This window comes from Euleptes europaea, chromosome 4 (genome assembly GCF_029931775.1).
Source record: "Euleptes europaea isolate rEulEur1 chromosome 4, rEulEur1.hap1, whole genome shotgun sequence".
Classification (NCBI taxonomy): Eukaryota; Metazoa; Chordata; class Lepidosauria; order Squamata; family Sphaerodactylidae; genus Euleptes; species Euleptes europaea.
The window spans coordinates 16,340,162-16,360,164 of record NC_079315.1 but is presented as its reverse complement, the minus strand read 5'-3'; the positions used below and the strand labels follow the sequence as shown (position 1 = coordinate 16,360,164).

The window sequence follows — 20,003 nt, the reverse complement described above, 5'->3', positions numbered from 1 at the left end:
AGTGTCTCTCAGTGTCAAGGGTGTAGGAAGAGTAATATATAGTCAGAAAGGGGTTGGGTTTGAGCTGAGTATTGTCCTGCAAAAGTAATGTGTTAATCATTGTCCTGTAAGTATCAAGATAATGTGCTAATGAGGGTATGGTATGTTAATGTTAATACCTTGATAAGTGTCTCATGGTTAGATTATGAATTTATCTCTCTCTCTTTTTTAATCCCCTCAGAGTTCTTCCTCGTTGGAGAGTAATTTAGAAGTCCTGGCTGGGGTCTTGGAGGCGGATCTACCAAACTACAAGAGCAAGATACTAAGACTCCTTTGTACAGTGTATGTATGCAAAAGATTTATGGATCCAGGTGATAAAGTATTACCTACACTAAACACTTTTAAAACTCCGTAAGCTTTTCATATGTGTGTGTTTAAGGGCTATTCTCTTTTAAGTAACTGGAATTGGGAAGAAAACGTGAGTGGCAGGGAATGAGCAAATTGAGGAAAGTGTACTGAGACTGGAAATAAATTGATCTGGTGCAGTTGTCATATTTTTCCTCTGTAAACGTCCTTGACGGTGGTGGTCAGAAGCAATTTCAAGATTTAATCTCTTGCCTTGAAAACCCTACAGCAGCAACTTGACGGCACTAGTTTGCACACACACACATTGCTAAACATTGAACCATATGCTCTGCCATACAAATGCCATGAGCAGGCTCTCCACTGTTGCAGAGAACTGTCTGAACTCAAAGTCCTAGTCTTCTGGTAGATTTTCACCGGGTCCTCAGCAAGGTTATTAAAACTTTGCCCCATTTAGGACTTTTGATTAATCTTTTCAGTCCAAGCCCTGGCCTGCAAGGGTAGGCAAAGTGCCCAGCTACCTAACTGTGGAGCTTAAACAAGCAGAACAAAGAAAAATGTCAGTCCGGGATATATCACGGTCATATCAAACTCTGTGGTCAGGTAGAGAGAGTTGGACCCTTTCACCATCAGAGATGCTTTCCTCCAGCAGAGGACAGCTTGGCCTGTCATTGGAGGGAAGTGCTTCAACTGGATCCATGAGATCCAACCCAGAGCCGATTCTGGCTTTACTTTTTTGCCCCAGAGATAGCCATGCCAAATTCAATATATACCTGTTGCTTGAGTTTTGCCACATGTAAGGTTGCTGGCACAGTGGTTGCGGTCTGAGTTAACGTCTCATATTTTCTTTGTCTCCTTTTTTGTGGGGGGGAAATATCAGTGCACGCTTGTTGCCAGAAAAGTTGACTGTTTACACAACTCTGGTTGGCTTACTGAATGCCAGGAACTACAATTTTGGCGGCGAGTTTGTGGAAGCCATGATTCGTCAGCTCAAAGAATGCTTGAAAGTCAACATGTATAATGAAGCCGTGTATTTAGTAAGTTGCTTTTTTCTTTTCTTTTTGTATCTTATAGTTGTTTCATGGTTTGTCTTGCTTGCCAGTGCACCTGAAGGGCCCATATTTTGTCTTGTGGGGCATATTGTGCTATACTGAATCTTGTGTGCCAGTCTCTCTTACTTTCTTGTAGCTTTATTGCAGCACACCTGCAGGGCTGGTGTAGTGTCACATTTTAGAATGTGGTCAACCCCAGCAACCTATTGATTTCATGGCAAGGGAAGGCTTGTGGTCCTGCAGGTGGAGACATTTTTCATTCACCTTGTCTTTTTAAAGATCTACAGTAGGAAAGCATTAGTTGTTTTTTGTTCTGTCTTGTATCTTGTTTCCGTATTGTTGTTGTTTTTTACCATGGAAGGGCCAGTGAAAATTTGGCCTCTGGATTCCATCTGTAGAGAGACAGGGATTCAGGCTCATGTGCTTGCCAGCGTGATGTAGTGGTTAAGAGCGGTGGACTCTCATCTGGTGAACCAGGTTGGTTTCCCCACTCCTACACATGAAGCCAGCTGGGTGACCTTGGGCTAGTCACAGCTCTCTCTGAACTCAGCTCCACCTACCTCGAAGGGTGTCTGTTGTGGGGAGGGAAGGGAAGGTGATTATAAGCCGGTTTGATTCTTCCTTAAGTGGTAGAGAAAGTCGGCATATAAAAACCAACTCTTCTTCTTCTTCCCTGCCCCTCTACACAAGTGGAAGATACTGAACCAGGAAAAGCCCGTGTTTGTTTAAAGCTGGAACATGGGGTCTCCTTGCAAGCTGTCTCCCCAGCGTGATGGGGAGCAGGGAAGCACATGGGCCGGCTTCTGATGATTGCCCTGTCAGAATCTTAAGTCAGCAAACTTGACCGAGTTTCCCCCCTTAAAACCCTGGAATGTTTCTGTCCTTTCCCCTAGGTCCGTTTTCTCTCTGATCTCGTGAATTGCCATGTAATAGCTGCTCCTTCGATGGTAGCCATGTTTGAGAACTTCGTTGGTGTGACTCAGGAGGAGGATGTACCTCAGGTAAGCAAAGATATTTTTATAGCACGGGTGACTTACTGTTGACATATAACACCCCCACCCCGGTACCAAAAGGAATACCCCAGCACAGTCAGTTTCAAGGTTTAATCCGGCTACAAATGATTTATCTGCAGTGGGAGCTCCTTGAATAAGGCAAACTCTGAAACGTGAGATGGACTGGTGTCACATCTTGACACCCAAGAACCTTCCTACTAGATCATACAACAGGACTGAACACACAGGAATTCTTGTCCAGCTTTTTGTAGCGTGCTTGTGTTACTGTAATTTGTATGAAATTAAATGTGTTCATGTTTCCACAATGATTTTTCCCACGTTGAGTTCCCATCTTCTGTAGTTACTGGCTTACTATTAAAATTGAACATTCTGTCCTTTAGGTACATCAGGTGCTTAGGGGTTTGTTCCTCCTCCTCCTCCAGCGTGGCGTGGGGAGCCAGCGTGGTGTAGTGGTTAAGAGCTGTGGTTTGGAGCAGTGGACTCGGATCTAGAGAACCGGGTTTGATTCCCCACTCCTCCACATGAGCAGAGGAGGCTAATCTGGTGAACTGGATTTGTTTTTCCACACCTACACACGAACCCAGCTGGGTGACCTTGGGCTAGTTGCAGTTCTGTTAAGAGCTCTCTCAGCCCCACTTATCTCACAGGGTGTCTATTGTGGGGAAGGGTAGGTGATTGTAAGCCAGTTTGAGTCTCCCTTAGGTAGTAGAGAAAGTCGGCATATAAAAAACCAACTCTTCTCTATCAGATTCAAGTCATTGCCTAATTGCCAGATCAATATTTGTCTAAAGGGATGTATTTAGATTCCTGTTCAGCAACTGGTTTTGGTGGAGAGCCTGGTTGACAATGGAATGGAGGGTGGTAGGACAGGGATCCATGCCCTGTCCCCCACATTATTTGCTACTGCTGGTGCCCAAGAATCTGCTCATTCTCTCCTATCTCATATTCTGGAGTTGGCAGCTGGAAGACCAAATGGCACAATGCAGGAGATTGTTTTTTTTTTTTAATTTATTAACATATAAATAAATAAATACAATTACAATAAATACAAATAAATAAATACAATTACAATTCACAAACATGTAAACAAACAATATAAGACTGACAGACAGACAAGACAAAAACAATTAAAAAACGGAAAGCTATCTTTGCCACACTTATGGTCAGTGGCTTAGTATTCTTGTAAACAAATAGAAAAATATACAAGTATAAGAGGAGTACAATTACGAATTAGATGCAGGAGATTGTATTTGGCCCAGGGCTACCAGTTTCTGGCTAAATGGCTAAAGGATCCTGTTAGTCCCTCCTCAGCTTTCTTTATCAGCGTTTATAGAGATGGTGTGTGACTTACCTCAAGTTCCAGACCTTTGTGTAATCCACCATAGCCTTTCTTATGTTCTTATTTTTTTTAAGATATTTTATTAACATTTTCAAGAAAAAACAAACACATTATATACACATACATTCACAGTTTGAACTCCTTTGGGGAGTCTGGTTCATCTTACATTTCAAATATCTTATACATTGTTCTCATATTCTACATTTTGGATAATTTTGGATAATAAATTCCTTCTATACTATATAGTAAATTTTATAAACTGATCCTTATATCTAACAGTCTATCCTTTCCATTTAACATAATCAAAATAACATTCCCATTTCTTTTGGGATTCTCCAGTCGTCTTCACTTTCATCAAGCTGGTCAGTCTGGCCATCACCGCAAATTCGTCCGTCTTTTGTTGCCACTTTTCCAAATCTGGAATGTCCTCCTGTTTCCAGGATGCTGCCAGTACTAGTGTAGCTGCCGTTGTCAGATAGCCAAATATTTCTCTGTGGTTTCTGTCCAAATTATCTGGCTCAATTCCTAGCAACATAGTTTCTGGGTTCAAAGGAAATTTGATTCTTAAAACTTTCTGCATTTCTTGATGAATTTGTATCCAAAATTTCTTGACTTTCTTGCATGTCCACCACAAATGAAAATATGTTCCACCTTTGCCTTTACATTTCCAGCACCGGCAGTCATATGATTCATTCATTTTTTTTTAATGTCCATTGGTGTGATGTACCATCTAAAAAATTGCTTGTACCAGTTCTCATGTAGATTATTACTGGCCGTGAATTTAATTGACTTGGTCTAAAGTCTTTCCCATTGCTGCAATGTTATCTCCCTTTTAAAAAATTTTCCATCCATTTTATCCTACATGCCTTGACTGGTTCTTGCTCTGTTTCAAATATTAGTAAGAGTTTATAAATTTTCCCCAAAATATGATCCATATCTTTACTAGTTAGATCTTCAAACTCAGTGTTCTTTCTTATCTTCCCCTGTTGAAAACAATCTTGTCGCATTTTCATAATCATTTGATTATAAGTCAGCCAGCCAATATTTCTATTCGTCTTAATCTCGATCCATGGTTTTATTTCTTCTTTCTCATTTAACATATCTTGATATCTCTTTCTTATGTTCTTATGTAGCTATCGAGGAAGTACAAGCCTGGGCAAAAGCGGGGGTTAAGGACAGACATTTTGTGCAAGGGCTATTAAACATTTTGTACATGGGCTATTTGTACTTGCACAAACCCTTCATGGGGGGAGATTCTGTCACTCTACAATAAAAACAGGAAAAACGGTTAATGGCAGAATTTGAGGCTTCCTAGGAAAAGCCGGTTTCTTTCCTGTGTGTGTGGCCTGCCCAGGACAGAGGCAAGAAGGCCGCTGCAGTATCCTGTCCATAAAAAAAGCTGTGGGCAGCCCCTGATTTTCAGATTAAAGTGTGGAGGTTTTCCCTTCAGGGCTTCAAATGCTGTGCATTCTTCAGACCGACTTGAAACGATCACAGCAAAGTACACACATTAAAAAAGAAATACGATCTGATCTGTTGGAGGTAGAACCTAATTGAATTATGCGACAGGGTAAGTGACAGTTGCTGATAATACACTAGCTCGGTGCTTGTGCTGAACAACTGGATGTGAGCAGCACATTGCATAAAGTTGAGCCATATCTGCCCCATGTGCATCTTGTTCTATACACTTTTTAAAGATTTGCGCTTCAAGCACAATTCCTGAGGGCTGCTGGACATCTTAAAATCCTAAGTAGATCTTTACTATGGCCATTGATGCAGGGTCGATTTTGATGCTCGCTCAAAGCTCCTTTTTTAATTCCGCCCTTCAAAATGCTTATTCATGGGTCCCGAGGCAAGAGGATAAAGTCAAATTCCACCACCCCCTCACTCGCCTGCTCCTTCATTCCTTCGTTTGCATAGCCATTAGCAATCATCGTTTGCATAGCTATCCCTTACTCGTGTGCAGTACCGTTTAATTTTGTTTGACACAGGTGCGTTGTGACTGGTACGTGTACGCTTTTCTGTCGTCCTTACCTTGGGTGGGGAAGGAATTGTATGAGAAGAAGGATGCTGAGATGGACCGCGTCTTGTCCAACGTTGAAAACTATTTGAAGTAAGGGAACCAAGAGAACTATCCGCTTTGCTTTGTGAGGCGTTAATACGGTAGGGAAAGTGTCTTCTTAGAAGCTGTTCTTAAGCTCTAGAAGCTATCATCGCATGAAGGTAGGCATACATAAACCAGACACTGAAAAATTGAGTTAGTATTGGTATTTGTTACTAGGAAACATCTGTCTTTTCTGGAACAGTCAGTGCAAAGTGTAGGACTGACCCCTGCAAGTTATTGTTTGCGATTTGGGAGCAAGCCCCCTCCCACTTTTAGCTCAAATTCCCATTGTCTTCTTCCATTGTGATTCTGTTAAATATCTGTGCTGGTGCTAATAATGGCTAACCAAGATAGTTCATATGACACAGACTGAAATCCTGGTTTGACGCTTATATGGGATACTAAGTTGGGTTAGACGTGTAGTGTAAAACTGGCGGAGACCAACATGGGAAGGGAGAGGGGGTGAAATGTGCATTCCCCGCCCCACCTCCTGCGGCTGTTCCTGCCTTGCAGACTCTGGTTTGCAGGGAGTTTGCCTTAAATCTGTGTCTGGTATTCATCCATTTTGCGAAGCACTGGCCTTTTCCATGGCTGCCGGGCAGGAAAGATAGGGGCAGAGATTGTACCCCCCAGACATCACTGAACATCATTGCTACAGCTGTATGTGTTTTGGTGGGTCAGATTTTTACAGTGAGCTTTGCTAAAAAAAAAAGAGAGAGAGAACTTCTTGGGGAACAGCACTACCAGTTTAATCAATCCATATGGCAAAAAGATGAGTTGGAGATTTGTCCAAATGCTCACATCTCCCCCTCCCCCCCTCTGCAGCAGGGCATACCTGTTCAAGGGAGATGCACCTCAAAGACTGGCCAAAGACTTTTGTTGCTTAGGAGTAAATTTTAATGTGCTGAGTTTTTTTTCCGTTTTCCTCTTGCTTCAGACGCCGTCAGAAGATTCACGTACCCATGTTACAAGTTTGGTCTGCTGATAAACCGCATCCGCAAGAAGAGGTCAGTAGATCTGGGCTTCAGCGCAGAGTAGTGATTAAGAGCCAGCGTGGTGTAGTGGTTAAGAGCAGTGGTTTGGAGCTGTGAAATCTGATCTGGAGAACCGGGCTCGATTCCCCACTCCTCCACATGAGCAGCAGAGGCTAATCTGGTGAACTGGATTTGTTTCCCCACTCTTTCATACACAAAGCCAGCTGGGTTACCTTGGGCTAGTCACAGCTCTCTCGGCCCCACCTACCTCACAGGGTGTCTGTTGTGGTGAGGGGAAGGGAAGGTGATTGTAAGCCAGTTTGATTCTGCCTTAAGTGGTAGAGAAAGTCGGCATATAAAAACCAACTCTTCTTTAAATCCATGCCAATGCATTCATCAAAGAACATTTTGTTCAAATGCCTAATTTTGATTCCCGCTACCATGGGAAATTCTGAGGATGAATTTCTTGTGCAAACACCCCCCTCCCCCAGTTTTAGCTGTTTCAATGAGAAGTCCTGGCACTTGCTTTCCTTTTATGAATGACAAAATAACAGTTCTTCCAATATTCTTCCATTACCAAAAGAATATTTATTGGAAATGCTTGCTCATTCCCCTACGCTAGCCAATCCTTTCTTTGTTTTCCCCTGTTCTTAGACCGAGGTCTTGAACACTAAAACCATAAAACTTAAATAAGGCCCATATAAAAAAAACGCCTCCCTTCGACTCTTCTCTGCAGCAAAAAACGAGCAACAAAATAAATACACTGAGGGTCAGAGTCCTCTAGGAGGAACTAAACCTTTTGCTCCAAAGTTGCTTGAGAAAATGCGCAACACTTGTTAAAACATGGTGCAGTCCATTTTAGCCTAAGTTGGTACATGTAAGGACAGTGCAAAACGATATGTTCAGGGAGTCCACTGACTGAAGAGGGCAGGGACACAGCCGCTCTAAAAAAGGGATCCTTTGCATACAGTCTCTGCCAGCCAATCCTTGGAGTACTGGGTTGGGTTCAGCAGTAATGATCTGCTGTTAGAATGGGGGGTGGGGTTTGGATTTTTTTACCTACCCTGTTGTCCCTGAGCATGCCCTGTCCTTCAGAAGTGGGGTGGGGGTGGGGATTCAGTCAGCTGCAGAAGGAGCTTGGAAGGAGAAATGGCCCTACTTCTGACAGAAATGCCTTCCGTCCACAGCTTACGAATCCTTAACTCCATTCGCTGCATGTGTAATATTTCCAAATAGTAGTTTGCAAGCATTTAATGCTTTAGATCCCATGCATGGATGTTTCATGGGGCTCGGCGACCGAGCTGTGCCTGGTGGGAGTTTTGACCTTTTTTTAATCCCTTTGAACGCTAGACCAACTTGCCGTTCACCATCTGCTCTTGAAAGTCTCCTCGGTTTGAAGAATGGTTTGCCACATCCACTCTTGGGCATGTCCAGCTAGCTGGCAGGCTTTCTGAAGTTTAGAAAGAATTTGGTAGCAGCCATGTGGATCCCAAAGCAAAAATCCTCCCCCACACAAGAACAACAGAAGACAATCCACATAATACCTTTTATGAAGAGCAACTAAATGACACAAAACCAGTGTGAGAGCAACTAAATGACACAAAACCAGTGTGAGAGCAACTAAATGACACAAAATCAGTGTGAGAGCTGTCGAGTTCACCAGAACTCTTCATCAAGCTGGATATTACCCAAAAACCTTTTTGTAATGTTAAAAGTGTCCTTTTAAACATTTTTGGGTAACATCCAGCCGGTTGAAGAGTTCTGATGAAAGCTTGCACATGGTTGTGTCATTTGTTACTTCCTAATAAAAAAGTACGCTGCAGTACTGCAGTCAAAAAGCTCTGCTCACGACCTGAGTTCGATCCCAACGGAAGTCGGTTTCAGGTAGCCGGCTCAAGGTTGACTCAGCCTTCCGAGGTCGGTAAAACAAGTACCCAGCTTGCTGGGGGTAAAGTATAGATGACTAGGGAAGGCACTGGCAAACTACCCCGTAAACGTAGTCTGCCTAGGAAACGTCGGGATGTGACGTCACCCCATGGGTCAGGAATGACCTGGTGCTTGCACAGGGGACTACCTTTACCATTAATAAAAAGGTATTGTGCGGATTGTGCTCTTTGAATCTTAGTGGGTGACTGTTACACCAGTAATGGGTCAAGGGGTGGGTGAGAGAGAGTTCACCGCCGAGCCAGAAAACCGTGACTTCCAAAGGAACGAAACCATTCCATGGTGATGGGCACTCCTGCGTGAAGATCTTGGAACTCACTAAAATATTTTTTTGTTGTTATTAAGTACCTAGACTGCCTCTGGGCTCAGGTGCAGAAGCTGAAGAAGGACCGCTGGCAGGAAAGGCACATCCCGCGGCCCTACCTGGCATTCGACAACGTGCTGTGCGAGGCCCTCCAGCACAATCTGCCTCCCTTCACTCCACCGCCGCACACAGAAGATTCGGTCTACCCGATGCCAAGAGTAATCTTTCGAATGTTTGACTACACTGATGATCCTGAGGTGAGCCGTGGGCAAGGGGCGGGATTTGCGTGCACTGTGTTCATTTGCCGCCGTAAAAATACGCTGCTGAAGAGTTCCGCTATGGCCGGGAGAAGCGGAAGCGTGCCTTAAAAAATTAAAGCCATCACGTAGGCTGTACCCAGGTCTCTTGCAGCAGGGCACCCTGCATGTTTCTGATTCTCCCCTTTACCAACATCGGGCCCTCATAGCAAAGGGCGTAAGGATTCAGTGGAATCCCCTGGCACAGTTGAGCTGCAGCTGACAGGCCTAGCAGCAGCTCACGTGGTCGCTCGTAGGGAGTGAAACTGCTGCTATCATAAGCTGGAGGGTGAGAGATTCAAAACAGATAAAAGGAAGTATTTCTTCACACAACGCATAGTTAAATTGTGGAACTCCCTGCCCCGGGATGTGGTGATAGCTGCCAACTTGGAAGGCTTTATGCGGGGAGAGGATATGTTCATGGAGGAGAGGGCTGTCCATGGATACTAGACAAAATGGATACTAGTCTTGATGCATGCCCATTCTCTCCAGGATCAGAGGAGCATGCCTATTATATTAGGTGTTATGGAACAAAGGCAGGATAATGCTGCTGCAGTCGTCTTGTTTGTGGGCTTCCTGGAGGCACCCGGTTGACCACTGTGTGAACAGACTGCTGGACTTGATGGGCCTTGCTCTGATCCTGCATGGCCTTTCTTATGTTTTATGTACTCCGGAGTGCAGCCAAAGGGGGAGGCAGTGTCCTTGGCACAGGGCGTTGTAATCCAGCTACCTCTTGATGCCCTCCATACAGGCACTACATCCCGCTCAGTGGTGGGGGTGTGAATTCTTCCTGCGGCCCCCATGTGAAGTCTTGCTGCAGGCATCAGAGAATTTTGAAAGCATCTCTGCTGCTCAGGAAGAACGGTACCATCCCTGACTGAGCGAAAGGGGTAGATGGGGTTTCTGTAAGCGGCTTTAATTGGGTTGCCTTGCAGATGCAAGGACACTAAATGCCCAATGCACTGGGAAGTGAGGGAGAGGGCAGTGTAGATCTTCTAGAATGCCAGAATGACATGTGCCTCCAATTTTAACCCAGAAAGGGGGGGAACCCTACATTAAACTAAAGAGTAACTCAGGACAACCACAGGGTTAGAAGCATTCACGGTCGGGATCCCAAACTTTTGTTTCTAAGATTTTGTTGACTCACTTTGGTCTTTTATGCACGGCCGTTTCACTCACCGTCACCCCCCTGACAACTTCGGGTCTTCACTTAGACTATGCAAGCCGCTTTCGACCGTCAGAGGTCACCTCGCTCTCCCTCTGCGTTTCCCCATGTTTTGAGAAACCTGTTTTATCTCAAATTTGAAAATGCGGGGAAACACGGGAAGAGCGAGGCGACCTCTGACGGTGGGAAGCGGCATGCATAATCCAAACAAAGACTTGAAGTCATCGGAGGGGTGTTGGCGAGTGAAACAGTCATGCATAAAAAACCTTTCTCTAAAACTGCCTGAGATCCAGAGAGCCACTGCAGTTCTTGCAAGGGTTGTCAGGTGGAGATTTTTGTTGTTGTTGTTCTTGCTGCTGTTGTTTGCTTTTGCATAGTTGCCCCTTGCTTCCAAAGGCCATGTGGCATAGAGAACTAGGGGTTTTGATCCCGTTCTCTGTTCCTAGACGGCAGCAAAACTCACCATGGTGAATACACTTTTCAGTGCGCTGAAAAGACTTGGCAAAGTGTTTAAATTCTCATGTAAAACACGTTGCTAGAACGGTTACCGCAGCTCTAATGACAGCAGCGTGATCACGTTGGTGTTTAGTCCCTGCGATTCTAGGTGACTTTGAGGCTGTACCACTCCCCGCCTCTGTATTCTTTTAACAGGGTCCTGTCATGCCCGGCAGTCATTCTGTTGAGAGGTTTGTGATAGAAGAAAATCTCCACTGCATCATCAAATCACACTGGAAAGAGAGAATGATATGGTGAGGAATCTTTACCTTCATATAGGACAAGCAACAGGAAGCCAAGAGGACTTTCCAAAACCTAGTGTTGATGAAACGTCTACGTTGCTGAGGGTGGGGGGGGACTTTTAGGGCCAAGAATACACCTTGTAAAGCAAACTGGGGGGGGGGACTTCCAATTGCCAAGGATCTTGTCTAAAACAAAGTGAGAATTGGATGCAGCTCCTCTCAGTGGTGGAGCATCTGCTTGGCATGCAGAAGGTCCCAGGTTCAGTCCCGGCATCTCCAGTTAAAGGGGCTAGGTGAGTAGGTAATGTGAAAGACCTCTGCCTGAGACCCTGGAGAGCCGCTGCCGGTCTGAGTATACAATACTGACTTTGATGAACCAAGGGTCTGATTCAGTATAAGGCAGCTTCATTTCACTTCATGTGTTCCCCGCTTAACAGCCCAAATCCACCTGGATGGGACCTTGGTTACAGCCAAAGTTGACGAGATCTGTGAATAGATCTCCCAAATATGTTTTTATTTCTAAATAATAGCTCTTTGTGGGGTGTGTCCATTGTGCAATGTGAGTCAGGAGCCTGGAAGAGTAGAGGTTGACCTCCCCCCCCAGCACTATTTTTCATCCTCAGGTTGCCGCTGTGTGTGTTTCGTGGAGCAGAGCAAGCAGCTATGTAGTGCCTTTTGTACATAATGGCCGTTTATGCTGGGTAATTAGTAGCGTGTTCCAGGCTGAAGTGCCCTGCATATTTTTTTGAGTTCTTCACACTGAACTGTCATTCCGGAAGTCACTGCAAAGCCCGCGCATACCTGCTTCGCCTTTCCTAAGAGCCCCTTTAACGCGACCTTTTTTATTTGCCCCGTCCCCGCCTCGAAGCTTCCACTCAAGGAAGCATGAAGAATCACAGCTATTCTACGATTGCTAATGGCTGTGCAAACGAAGGAGCAGGCGTGCGTGGGGGTGGAATTTGTTTGACTTTCTCCTCTTGCATCGACCGTGAGTAGGCATTTTAAAGGTCGGATTTTAAAAAAAGGAGCTTTGAGTGAGTGTCAAAATCGACCCTGCATAAATGGCCAGTATGTAGCTAAAAGAATTTTTTTTTCTTGCTTCCTAGCTGGACTCTTGTATATTTGCATTCTCAGTCACACGTCTGTCTGTCTCTTCCTCTAGTGCTGCCCAGTTACTGAGCTACCCTGGAAATAACAAGATCCCTCTGAACTACCACATCGTCGAGGTATACATTTTACTTACCACAGGCAGTAAATTTGACTGTTGTCGTAAACAAAACTTACGTAATAAACTTCAGGAAATGTAATTTGCCTATCCAATAGCAACGATGCCCTGATTGGCGTATTGCTCTAACACTTAACAGTGCAAAGATATGCAGAATTTCTTCAGAATTTCTTCAAGGCCCCTGAATTCTATGGATCCCTGTTATTATACCTCATCTTAGGTTCCTGGAACAAGGGCAGAAAACTAAAGAAATGCCTAGTACTAGAATGTGGGGGTCATCTGCTGAAGTTGGAGGGTGAGAGATTCAAAACAGATAAAAGGAAGTGTTTCTTCACACAACGCATAGTGAAGTTGTGGAACTCCCTGCCCCAGGATATGGAGATGGTTGCAACTTGGAAAGCTTTAAGAGGGGAGTGGACATGTTCATGGAGGAGAGGGGTATTAATGGTTACTAGTCAAAATGGGTACTAGTCATGATGCATACCCATTCTCTTCAGGATCAGAGGAGCAGGCCTATTATCTTAGGTGCTGTGGAAGAAAGGCCGGACAATGCTGCTGCAGTCGTCTTGTTTGGGGGCTTCCTAGAGGCCCCTGATTGGCCACTGTGTGAACAGACTGCTGGACTTGATGGACCTTGGTCTGATCCAGCATGGCCTTTCTTATGTTAGTTTCCAACTGTATCAGATATATTAGAAACTTTAGATGAGTGGTTGGGCAGAATGGTTGAAATGCTTCCAAAGCATTTGCAAAGCTCTTTAAGGCTCAGGATATCCATGCCTTGAATCTTCAGTGGAGGCCTGGGAAAGATCAACACGTAATCTGTGTGTGTAGTTGTATCATTTTTTGTGTGGATTGCTTCCCATCCCCACTCATCTTAATGTGCTAAAATCCAGCTGGGCACAAAAGGAAAACAAATCTTATCTGGCAAACTGCTTACCAAGGTAGTAGCAATTCTGACTTCAGGGCTACTTGAAGTGGGAGGATCCTCCTTTGGTCTTGTGAAAAAGCAAGGGAGAAAATGCCACCTTCCGGCATGGCGTATACCAACATTCAAAGAAGTCTAAGCAGATGACCAAACTGCTCCAATGGGAGCTTCCTCTGTATGACCCTACCGAGTGATAAGACACATCGCACTTAGATAAGATGGTTGTCTGTCTTGGCTTAGCGTTACTTTGAAGTCTACTGATTTTCCCTTTTTTTTGGTTTTTCTTTTTTTGTGCAACTTCTTTTAAAGGCTGTCTTGGTCAGTACTGTGGCATGTGTGTTTAAAGTGCCCCCAGCTCTCTTACATGACACGTTTGTACAAATATGCATTGTTTTGCATAGTGTTTATAAAAGCGGCCCTTTCACAAAGCAAGAAGGCCACCGGTGAAGTCTCCATTGTATTCCAAGAGTTATCAGATATAGATGAACAGTGCATGTTAGTACTGAAGTCAGCAGCTTGCAGACCCATATGCATTTCAGCTTCTCCGTTGCATCTTTCTCCCCCCCCCCCCCCCCAGGTCATCTTTGCGCAGCTATTTCAGCTTCCTGTTCCGCCACACACAGAGATCATGTACACAACACTTCTTATTGAACTCTGTAAACTTCAGCCTGGCTCTTTACCTCAAGTCGTATCCTTTATTCTGAAAGTCTTTGAATCCCCAGTTAGTTTGTTACTTTTTTTGTAGGAAGCAGATGGTTGTGTAGCAATAGCTGTTTCGTTCTCTTATTGTGTACAGGAAGTGACCCTGCTGTCTTTTGGGTAAGATTGTGGTAAAATAATACTGGTAAATACCAGCGTGCCAGTAGTGGGAGCCAGTGTGGTGTAGTGATTCAGAGCAGTGGTTTGGAGCGGTGGACTCTGATCTGGAGAACTGGGTTGGTTTCCCCACTCTTCCACATGAAGCCAGCTGGGTGACCTTGGGCTAGTCACAGTTCTCTCTGAACTCTCTCAGCCCCACCTACCTTACAGGGTATCTGTTGTGGGGAGGGGAAGGGAAGGCAGTTGTATGCCAGTTCTTCCTTAAGTGGGAGAGAGAGTCGGCATATAAAAACCAATTCTTCTTCTACCTATTATAGATTTGGAATGTTGTGCTTTTGCGTTGCTTCTTGTTTGTTTCAGAGGATTCTTTTATTCCAACTATGGTGGCTCATTCTTCAGAGCCTCCCAGCTTACGACTGCATTCTTAGAGTTATGCTTGGAATATATCTCTTGCTGTCCCAAATAGGACTTCACTGCGTTTATAAGTAAGAACAGGGCTAAAGTCGAAGGTGGCAAGTAACATGTGCAACTTGCTTAAATTATCCACTGGTAATTCTCTTAATCACTAATTTAACTTCAGCATTGTAACTGGGGGAAAAGTTTAATGAGTGAATAGGATTGCAGGTCGTTTTAGTACAAGGTTTGCCTGGCCCTATGATTGGAAACCCCCATTATTGGTGTGGTTATTCAGAGAGACATATTATAGAAGACTAAGGGGAGGGGCAGTGGCTCAGTGGTAGAGCATCTGCTTGGGATGCAGAAGGTCCCGGGTTCAATCCCTGACATCTCCAGTTAAAGGAACCAGGAAAGGAACCAGGCAAGTAGGTGATGTGAAAGACCTCTGCCTGAGACCCTGGAGAGCCGCTGCTGGTGTGAGTAGACAATACTGACTTTGATGGACCAAGGGTCTGATTCAGTATAAGGCAGCTTCATGTGTTCAAGAAGAAGGCTTTTATATGCCGACTTTCTGTACCACTTAAGGAAGAATCAAACCAGCTTACAATAACCTTCCCTTCCCCACAGCAGACACCATGCGGGGTAGGTGGGGCTGAGAGAGTGTGACTAGCCCAAAGTCACCCAGCTGGCATTGTGTGTAGGAGAGGGGAAACAAATGCAGTTCACCAGATTAACCTCTGCCGCTCATGTGGAGGAGTGAGGAATCAAACCCGGTTCTCCAGATCAGAGTCCACCGCTCCAAACCACCGCTCTTAACCACTACACCATGCTGGCTCTGCAGTGAAGGGTGGGGCTAGAGGTGGTGCATGAGAGCCCAAGGCCAGATTTAGAGCCTTTTTCAATATTTTTATAAATGATCTGGATGAGAGGGTGGAGGGACTACTCATAAAATTTGCAGATGACACCAAATTGGGAGGAGCGGCGAACTCCCCAGAAGATAAAGATCAAATTCAGAGAGATCTGAATGCACTGGAAAAGTAGGCAGATGTGAACAAGATGTAATTCAACAAGGGCAAGTGCAGAGTTCTACATCCAGGCAACAAAAATGAGAAGCATGCATGCTGGATGGGGGATACACTTCTGGGTAGCAGTGTATGTGATCAAGATCTAGGGGTACAGGTGGACTGTAAGTTGAATATGAGCAGTAAGTGTGATGCAGTGGCAAAAAAGCCTAATGTGGTCTTGGAGTGTATCAACAGGGGCATACACCCAAATTGAAAGATGTCATAGTCCCACTGAATACTGCATTGATCTGGCCGCGCCTGGAATACTGTGTGCAGTTCTGGAGGCCTCACTTCAAAAAGGATGCGGACAGAATGGAGCAGGTGCAGAGGAGAGCGACGAGGATGATCAGGGGCCTGGAAACCAAGCCCTACGAGGAAAGGCTGAGGGAGTTGTGAATGCTTAATCTGGAGAAGAAGAGGTTGAGGGAGACATGATCACTCTATGTATTTGAAAGGCTGTCACTTAGAGCAGGGCAGGGAGCTGTTCCTGTTGGCAGCAGAGGACTTGCTCTGCTTGCAATAATGAGTTTAAAAATTAGAACACTTTAAAGAGTCGTTTTGTTGGTTCCTTAACCAGAAACTCGCAGTTGGCACAAGCCACGGAAATGCTGTACATGCGCTTGGATACAATGAATACAACGTGCATAGATAGGTGAGTAAATGCACCAGATCTCTTGAGCTTGATTAAATTGGCACCTTCCCCCAATTTGGACTGCGCCGTCTCTGTATAGTTTGCCAAAGCTGTTTTATGGGCCTCCCTTGTTTCGTGGCACTGTGGGTGGCTACGGGTCAGCCACTGAGAAATTACCAAAACTTGGCTTTTGTTTTCCATTTTAAGGTTCAACAATTGGTTTTCCCACCATTTGAGTAATTTTCAGTTCCGTTGGAGTTGGGAAGACTGGTGAGTTTCCATATGCCCTGTTCCAAGCTTTCGCTTCTAGCTGCCTATCAAAATGACTTGAATTCCTGTTGTGCCCTTAAGTGTTGGGTACCCAAGGTAGGGTAGAATAATATATATATACATTGATGAAAACATAATTTATTGGAAGCACTATGTCTAGATTAAAATTATTTTAAAATGTTAAAATAGCACAATGGCATTTCCTGAGGCTGATGTGTCTAACCACATGCCAGACACATTTTGGCCTATTTGGCCTTCATCAGTGGTCAATTAAAACCCATGTAACACCTGCATACATTTACAGAAATATATACATATACAAACAGTTTAAATCAAACCAGGCATGTATATAGGTTGTATTCTAATATTACCAATTACTCAAACATCTGGTAAGATTGACTCTAGTTGTAATACTGGTTTACATATGTCTCCCTTATACAATGTGTGCAGTTATCAACCTAGTAAAGCAATCTGAATCAGTGTCCTCCAAAATGCCCTATCTTTAACAGCCTTGCTCAGGTCTTACAGACTGAGGGCTGTGGCTTCCTTTGTTGAGTCGATCCATCTCATGTTGGGTCTTCCTCTTTTCCTGCTGCCTTCAACTTTTCCTAGCATTATTGTCTTTTCCAGTGACTCTTGTCCTCTCATAATGTGACCAAAGTAGTAGTATGATAGCCTCAGATGCTGCTACTGACATTTTGTAGAAAATTAACTCACCGATCTCCCTAGTTTAAAAATGTCTCCCTTTTTGAGCACGTTATGCGGGAATAACTTTGCAGTGATATCATAAATGCTAGTTCGGTATTAACTTGCTTTCCTACTGATGCTGCGGTGGAGCTTAAAGGTTTCTAACCAGCATGTGCAAGAGAGAGAGAACTCAGAAAAGCGTAAGTGGATTAATAATAATTATATAATTTTTTTGTTGCTTTTCAACAATAGGGCAGACTGTCTTACGGACGACCTGGACAAGCCCAAACCTAAATTTGTAAGAGAAGTATTGGAGAAATGCATGAGGTGAGTAAAATTTCAGAATTGCCAATGGGGGTGGTGCTTAGGATGCAGTTAGCCAGAATAAGAGATGCATTGAGGTGGAATTAAGCTTTGGAAAACTGCGAAGGAACATATGGAATAACCTCTCAGTTCTCAGACTGGTGTGTTCAGTTAGCGACTTCCACTTTTGCGCAAACCAGTTCTTGCTGTTGCAAGAACTTGTTTTCCCTTGTTGTCAAGTGAAGTTTATTTACGGTCAAAGACCAGCAACAGTTAACACAGTTCCAGCCATATTAAAATTATTGAATATCACCATTACAATAATACAGCACACATCTGCACACAATTTGTTAATATATTGCATTAGCAAAAAGTACATTTAAAACCCCTAAATATCTATACATTAATTATAATTAATAGGAGTGTTTAAAATTTGAGCTACCCTCTTCTGTCTTATTGAGCATGCCAGTGCACAAACTTTTTGCCACCTTAAGGGTGGTTTCATTGGAGCAGTCAACGAGGAGGTCAATATAAAAGGAATTTAGTCTACCTGGATATTTGCACAATATTGGGCTGATAAACCTAGGTCTAATCTCCTGATAAGAGCAGCAATCCAGTAAGACACGTTCAGTGGTTTCTATCCGGCCTTACTGGCAGGGACAGAATCGCTGGGCGTATGGAATACATGTGTATCTCCCTTCAACAAGGGCAGATGGGAGTACATTGAATCGGGCTAAGGTGAAAGCTCTTCTCAGCTTAGAGATTTCCAATGAGTAAAGGTAGTTTGCTTGTTTTTTTTAAAAAAAAATTATTCAGTTTTAAAAGAAACACACGTAATACCACACATTAAATAACACCACCCACAAACCAGAAAAATAATGGGAAAGGGTCCAACCCGTCATACAAATAGCCCTAGTATTTTTAACAGTACCCATTCAAAACATTCTACCTTTTACATAATATTCAGTTCTGCCCCTGATATTATACCCATTTATGTATATATTTAACTTATCTTTCTCGTTCGATACCTTCTCTAACTCCAACATTTGGATAACCTACCCAAATTCTGTGTAATTTCGCCCATTTCTAGTTCGGGTTTTGCCTTGATTTACGTTCTTTGTAAAGGTAGTTTGGAGGTGCAAAATTTTTATTACCGTCTTTCCTTGCTGGGAAGAGGGGAGCCCGTGATCTGTCAACTTGAAGAGCAGTGTACATATGAACAGGCAAGCTGTGGTTTGTTCTTGACCGTCAGACCGCGATTTGCAAGCCAGCTTCGAACCCTGGTTTGGAGGGCCGGGTGCAAGCCGGAGGTTGCCAGTTCAGGTACAACTGAATAATAATGAAAAGGGGGAGTCAGATACTAAATGTACAAGACCAACAAAATATAAAATAGTACCCAACTATAGTACCCAACACAAGCTCAGTTGTTGTGCTGCTCTCTGACAATCCTGTTTAAAGAGCAATTTCTCTTTAGTCTTACAAAATTGACCAAATGGCAAGTTTTTATTTAAGGTAGGTGGATGATGAGACTGGTAATGTAGAAGAGAGTTACAATCTATAGGTTTAGTGTATAAAGAAACATAAATCTGATATTTAACATCTTTACAAACCATAACATCCAAAAATGGGACTTTCTGTTTATTCGCATGGACTGAAAATTTAATATTTGTATGTATTTGATTCATCCAGTCCACAAAATTTGTTCTTCTGTCAGGATTTGAAAATATTAAAAAAATGTCATCTATAAAATGTTTATAAAAAATAATGTCATCAAAAGAAGGATTAATTCCTGCATTTAGCACATACATGGTTTCTATATCAGCCATAAATAAATTAGCTATGCTGGGAGCAAAAGTGCTTCCCGTAGCCACACCTTGTGTTTGTAAAAAAGAATTTGTTCCTGAATCTGAAGTAGTTTTTTCCCCCAACTGCAATATCAAATGGACTCAGTAAAAATGCCGTGGGTGGTTTTTTAATTCCTCTTAAATTTAGAATGTTTTCTACTGTTATCCTTGCCTTGGTGTGTGGAGTGTTGGTAGAAGAAGAGTTGGTTTTTATATGCCGACTCTCTCTAACACTTAAGGCAGAATCCAACCTGCTTACAACCACCTTCCCCTCCCCACAACAGACACCCTGTGGGGTAGGTGGGGCTGAGAGAGCGTGACTGGCCCAAGGTCACCCAGCTAGCTTCATGTGTAGGAGTGGGGAAGCAAATCCAGTTCACCAGATTAGCCTCCGTCGCTCATGTGGAGGAGTGGGGAATCAAACCCAGTTCTCCAGAGTACCACTCTTAACCAATACACCACACTGGCTATAGAGAGTTAACATCAAGTGGAGGAGGAAGGACCTGAGTGCCCGGCTCATCTGTGTGATGTCAAACTGTTGCTTGGCATTCCAACTGAAGTAGCGGCTT

At 43.8% G+C, this 20,003-nt stretch overlaps 1 protein-coding gene and 1 non-coding gene across 2 annotated transcripts in view; both read left to right on the top strand.

Moving 5' to 3' along the window:
- The first annotated feature begins 250 nt into the window (after positions 1-250).
- The window catches only part of NCBP1 (nuclear cap binding protein subunit 1), a 33,722-nt gene continuing 13,969 nt past the window's right edge, over positions 251-20,003 (top strand). Inside the window, exons 1-12 of the mRNA XM_056848003.1 lie at positions 251-350; positions 1,223-1,379; positions 2,288-2,395; positions 5,738-5,859; positions 6,788-6,857; positions 9,114-9,329; positions 11,185-11,282; positions 12,433-12,496; positions 13,998-14,108; positions 16,287-16,351; positions 16,538-16,600; positions 17,540-17,614. Coding sequence (XP_056703981.1) covers positions 328-350; positions 1,223-1,379; positions 2,288-2,395; positions 5,738-5,859; positions 6,788-6,857; positions 9,114-9,329; positions 11,185-11,282; positions 12,433-12,496; positions 13,998-14,108; positions 16,287-16,351; positions 16,538-16,600; positions 17,540-17,614 — 1,172 coding nt within the window. The 5' untranslated portion in view covers positions 251-327. The remainder of the gene's footprint in view (positions 351-1,222; positions 1,380-2,287; positions 2,396-5,737; positions 5,860-6,787; positions 6,858-9,113; positions 9,330-11,184; positions 11,283-12,432; positions 12,497-13,997; positions 14,109-16,286; positions 16,352-16,537; positions 16,601-17,539; positions 17,615-20,003) is intronic.
- On the top strand, positions 14,962-15,030 carry TRNAP-GGG (transfer RNA proline (anticodon GGG)). Its single transcript has one exon. It is a non-coding gene; the product is annotated as a tRNA-Pro (tRNA).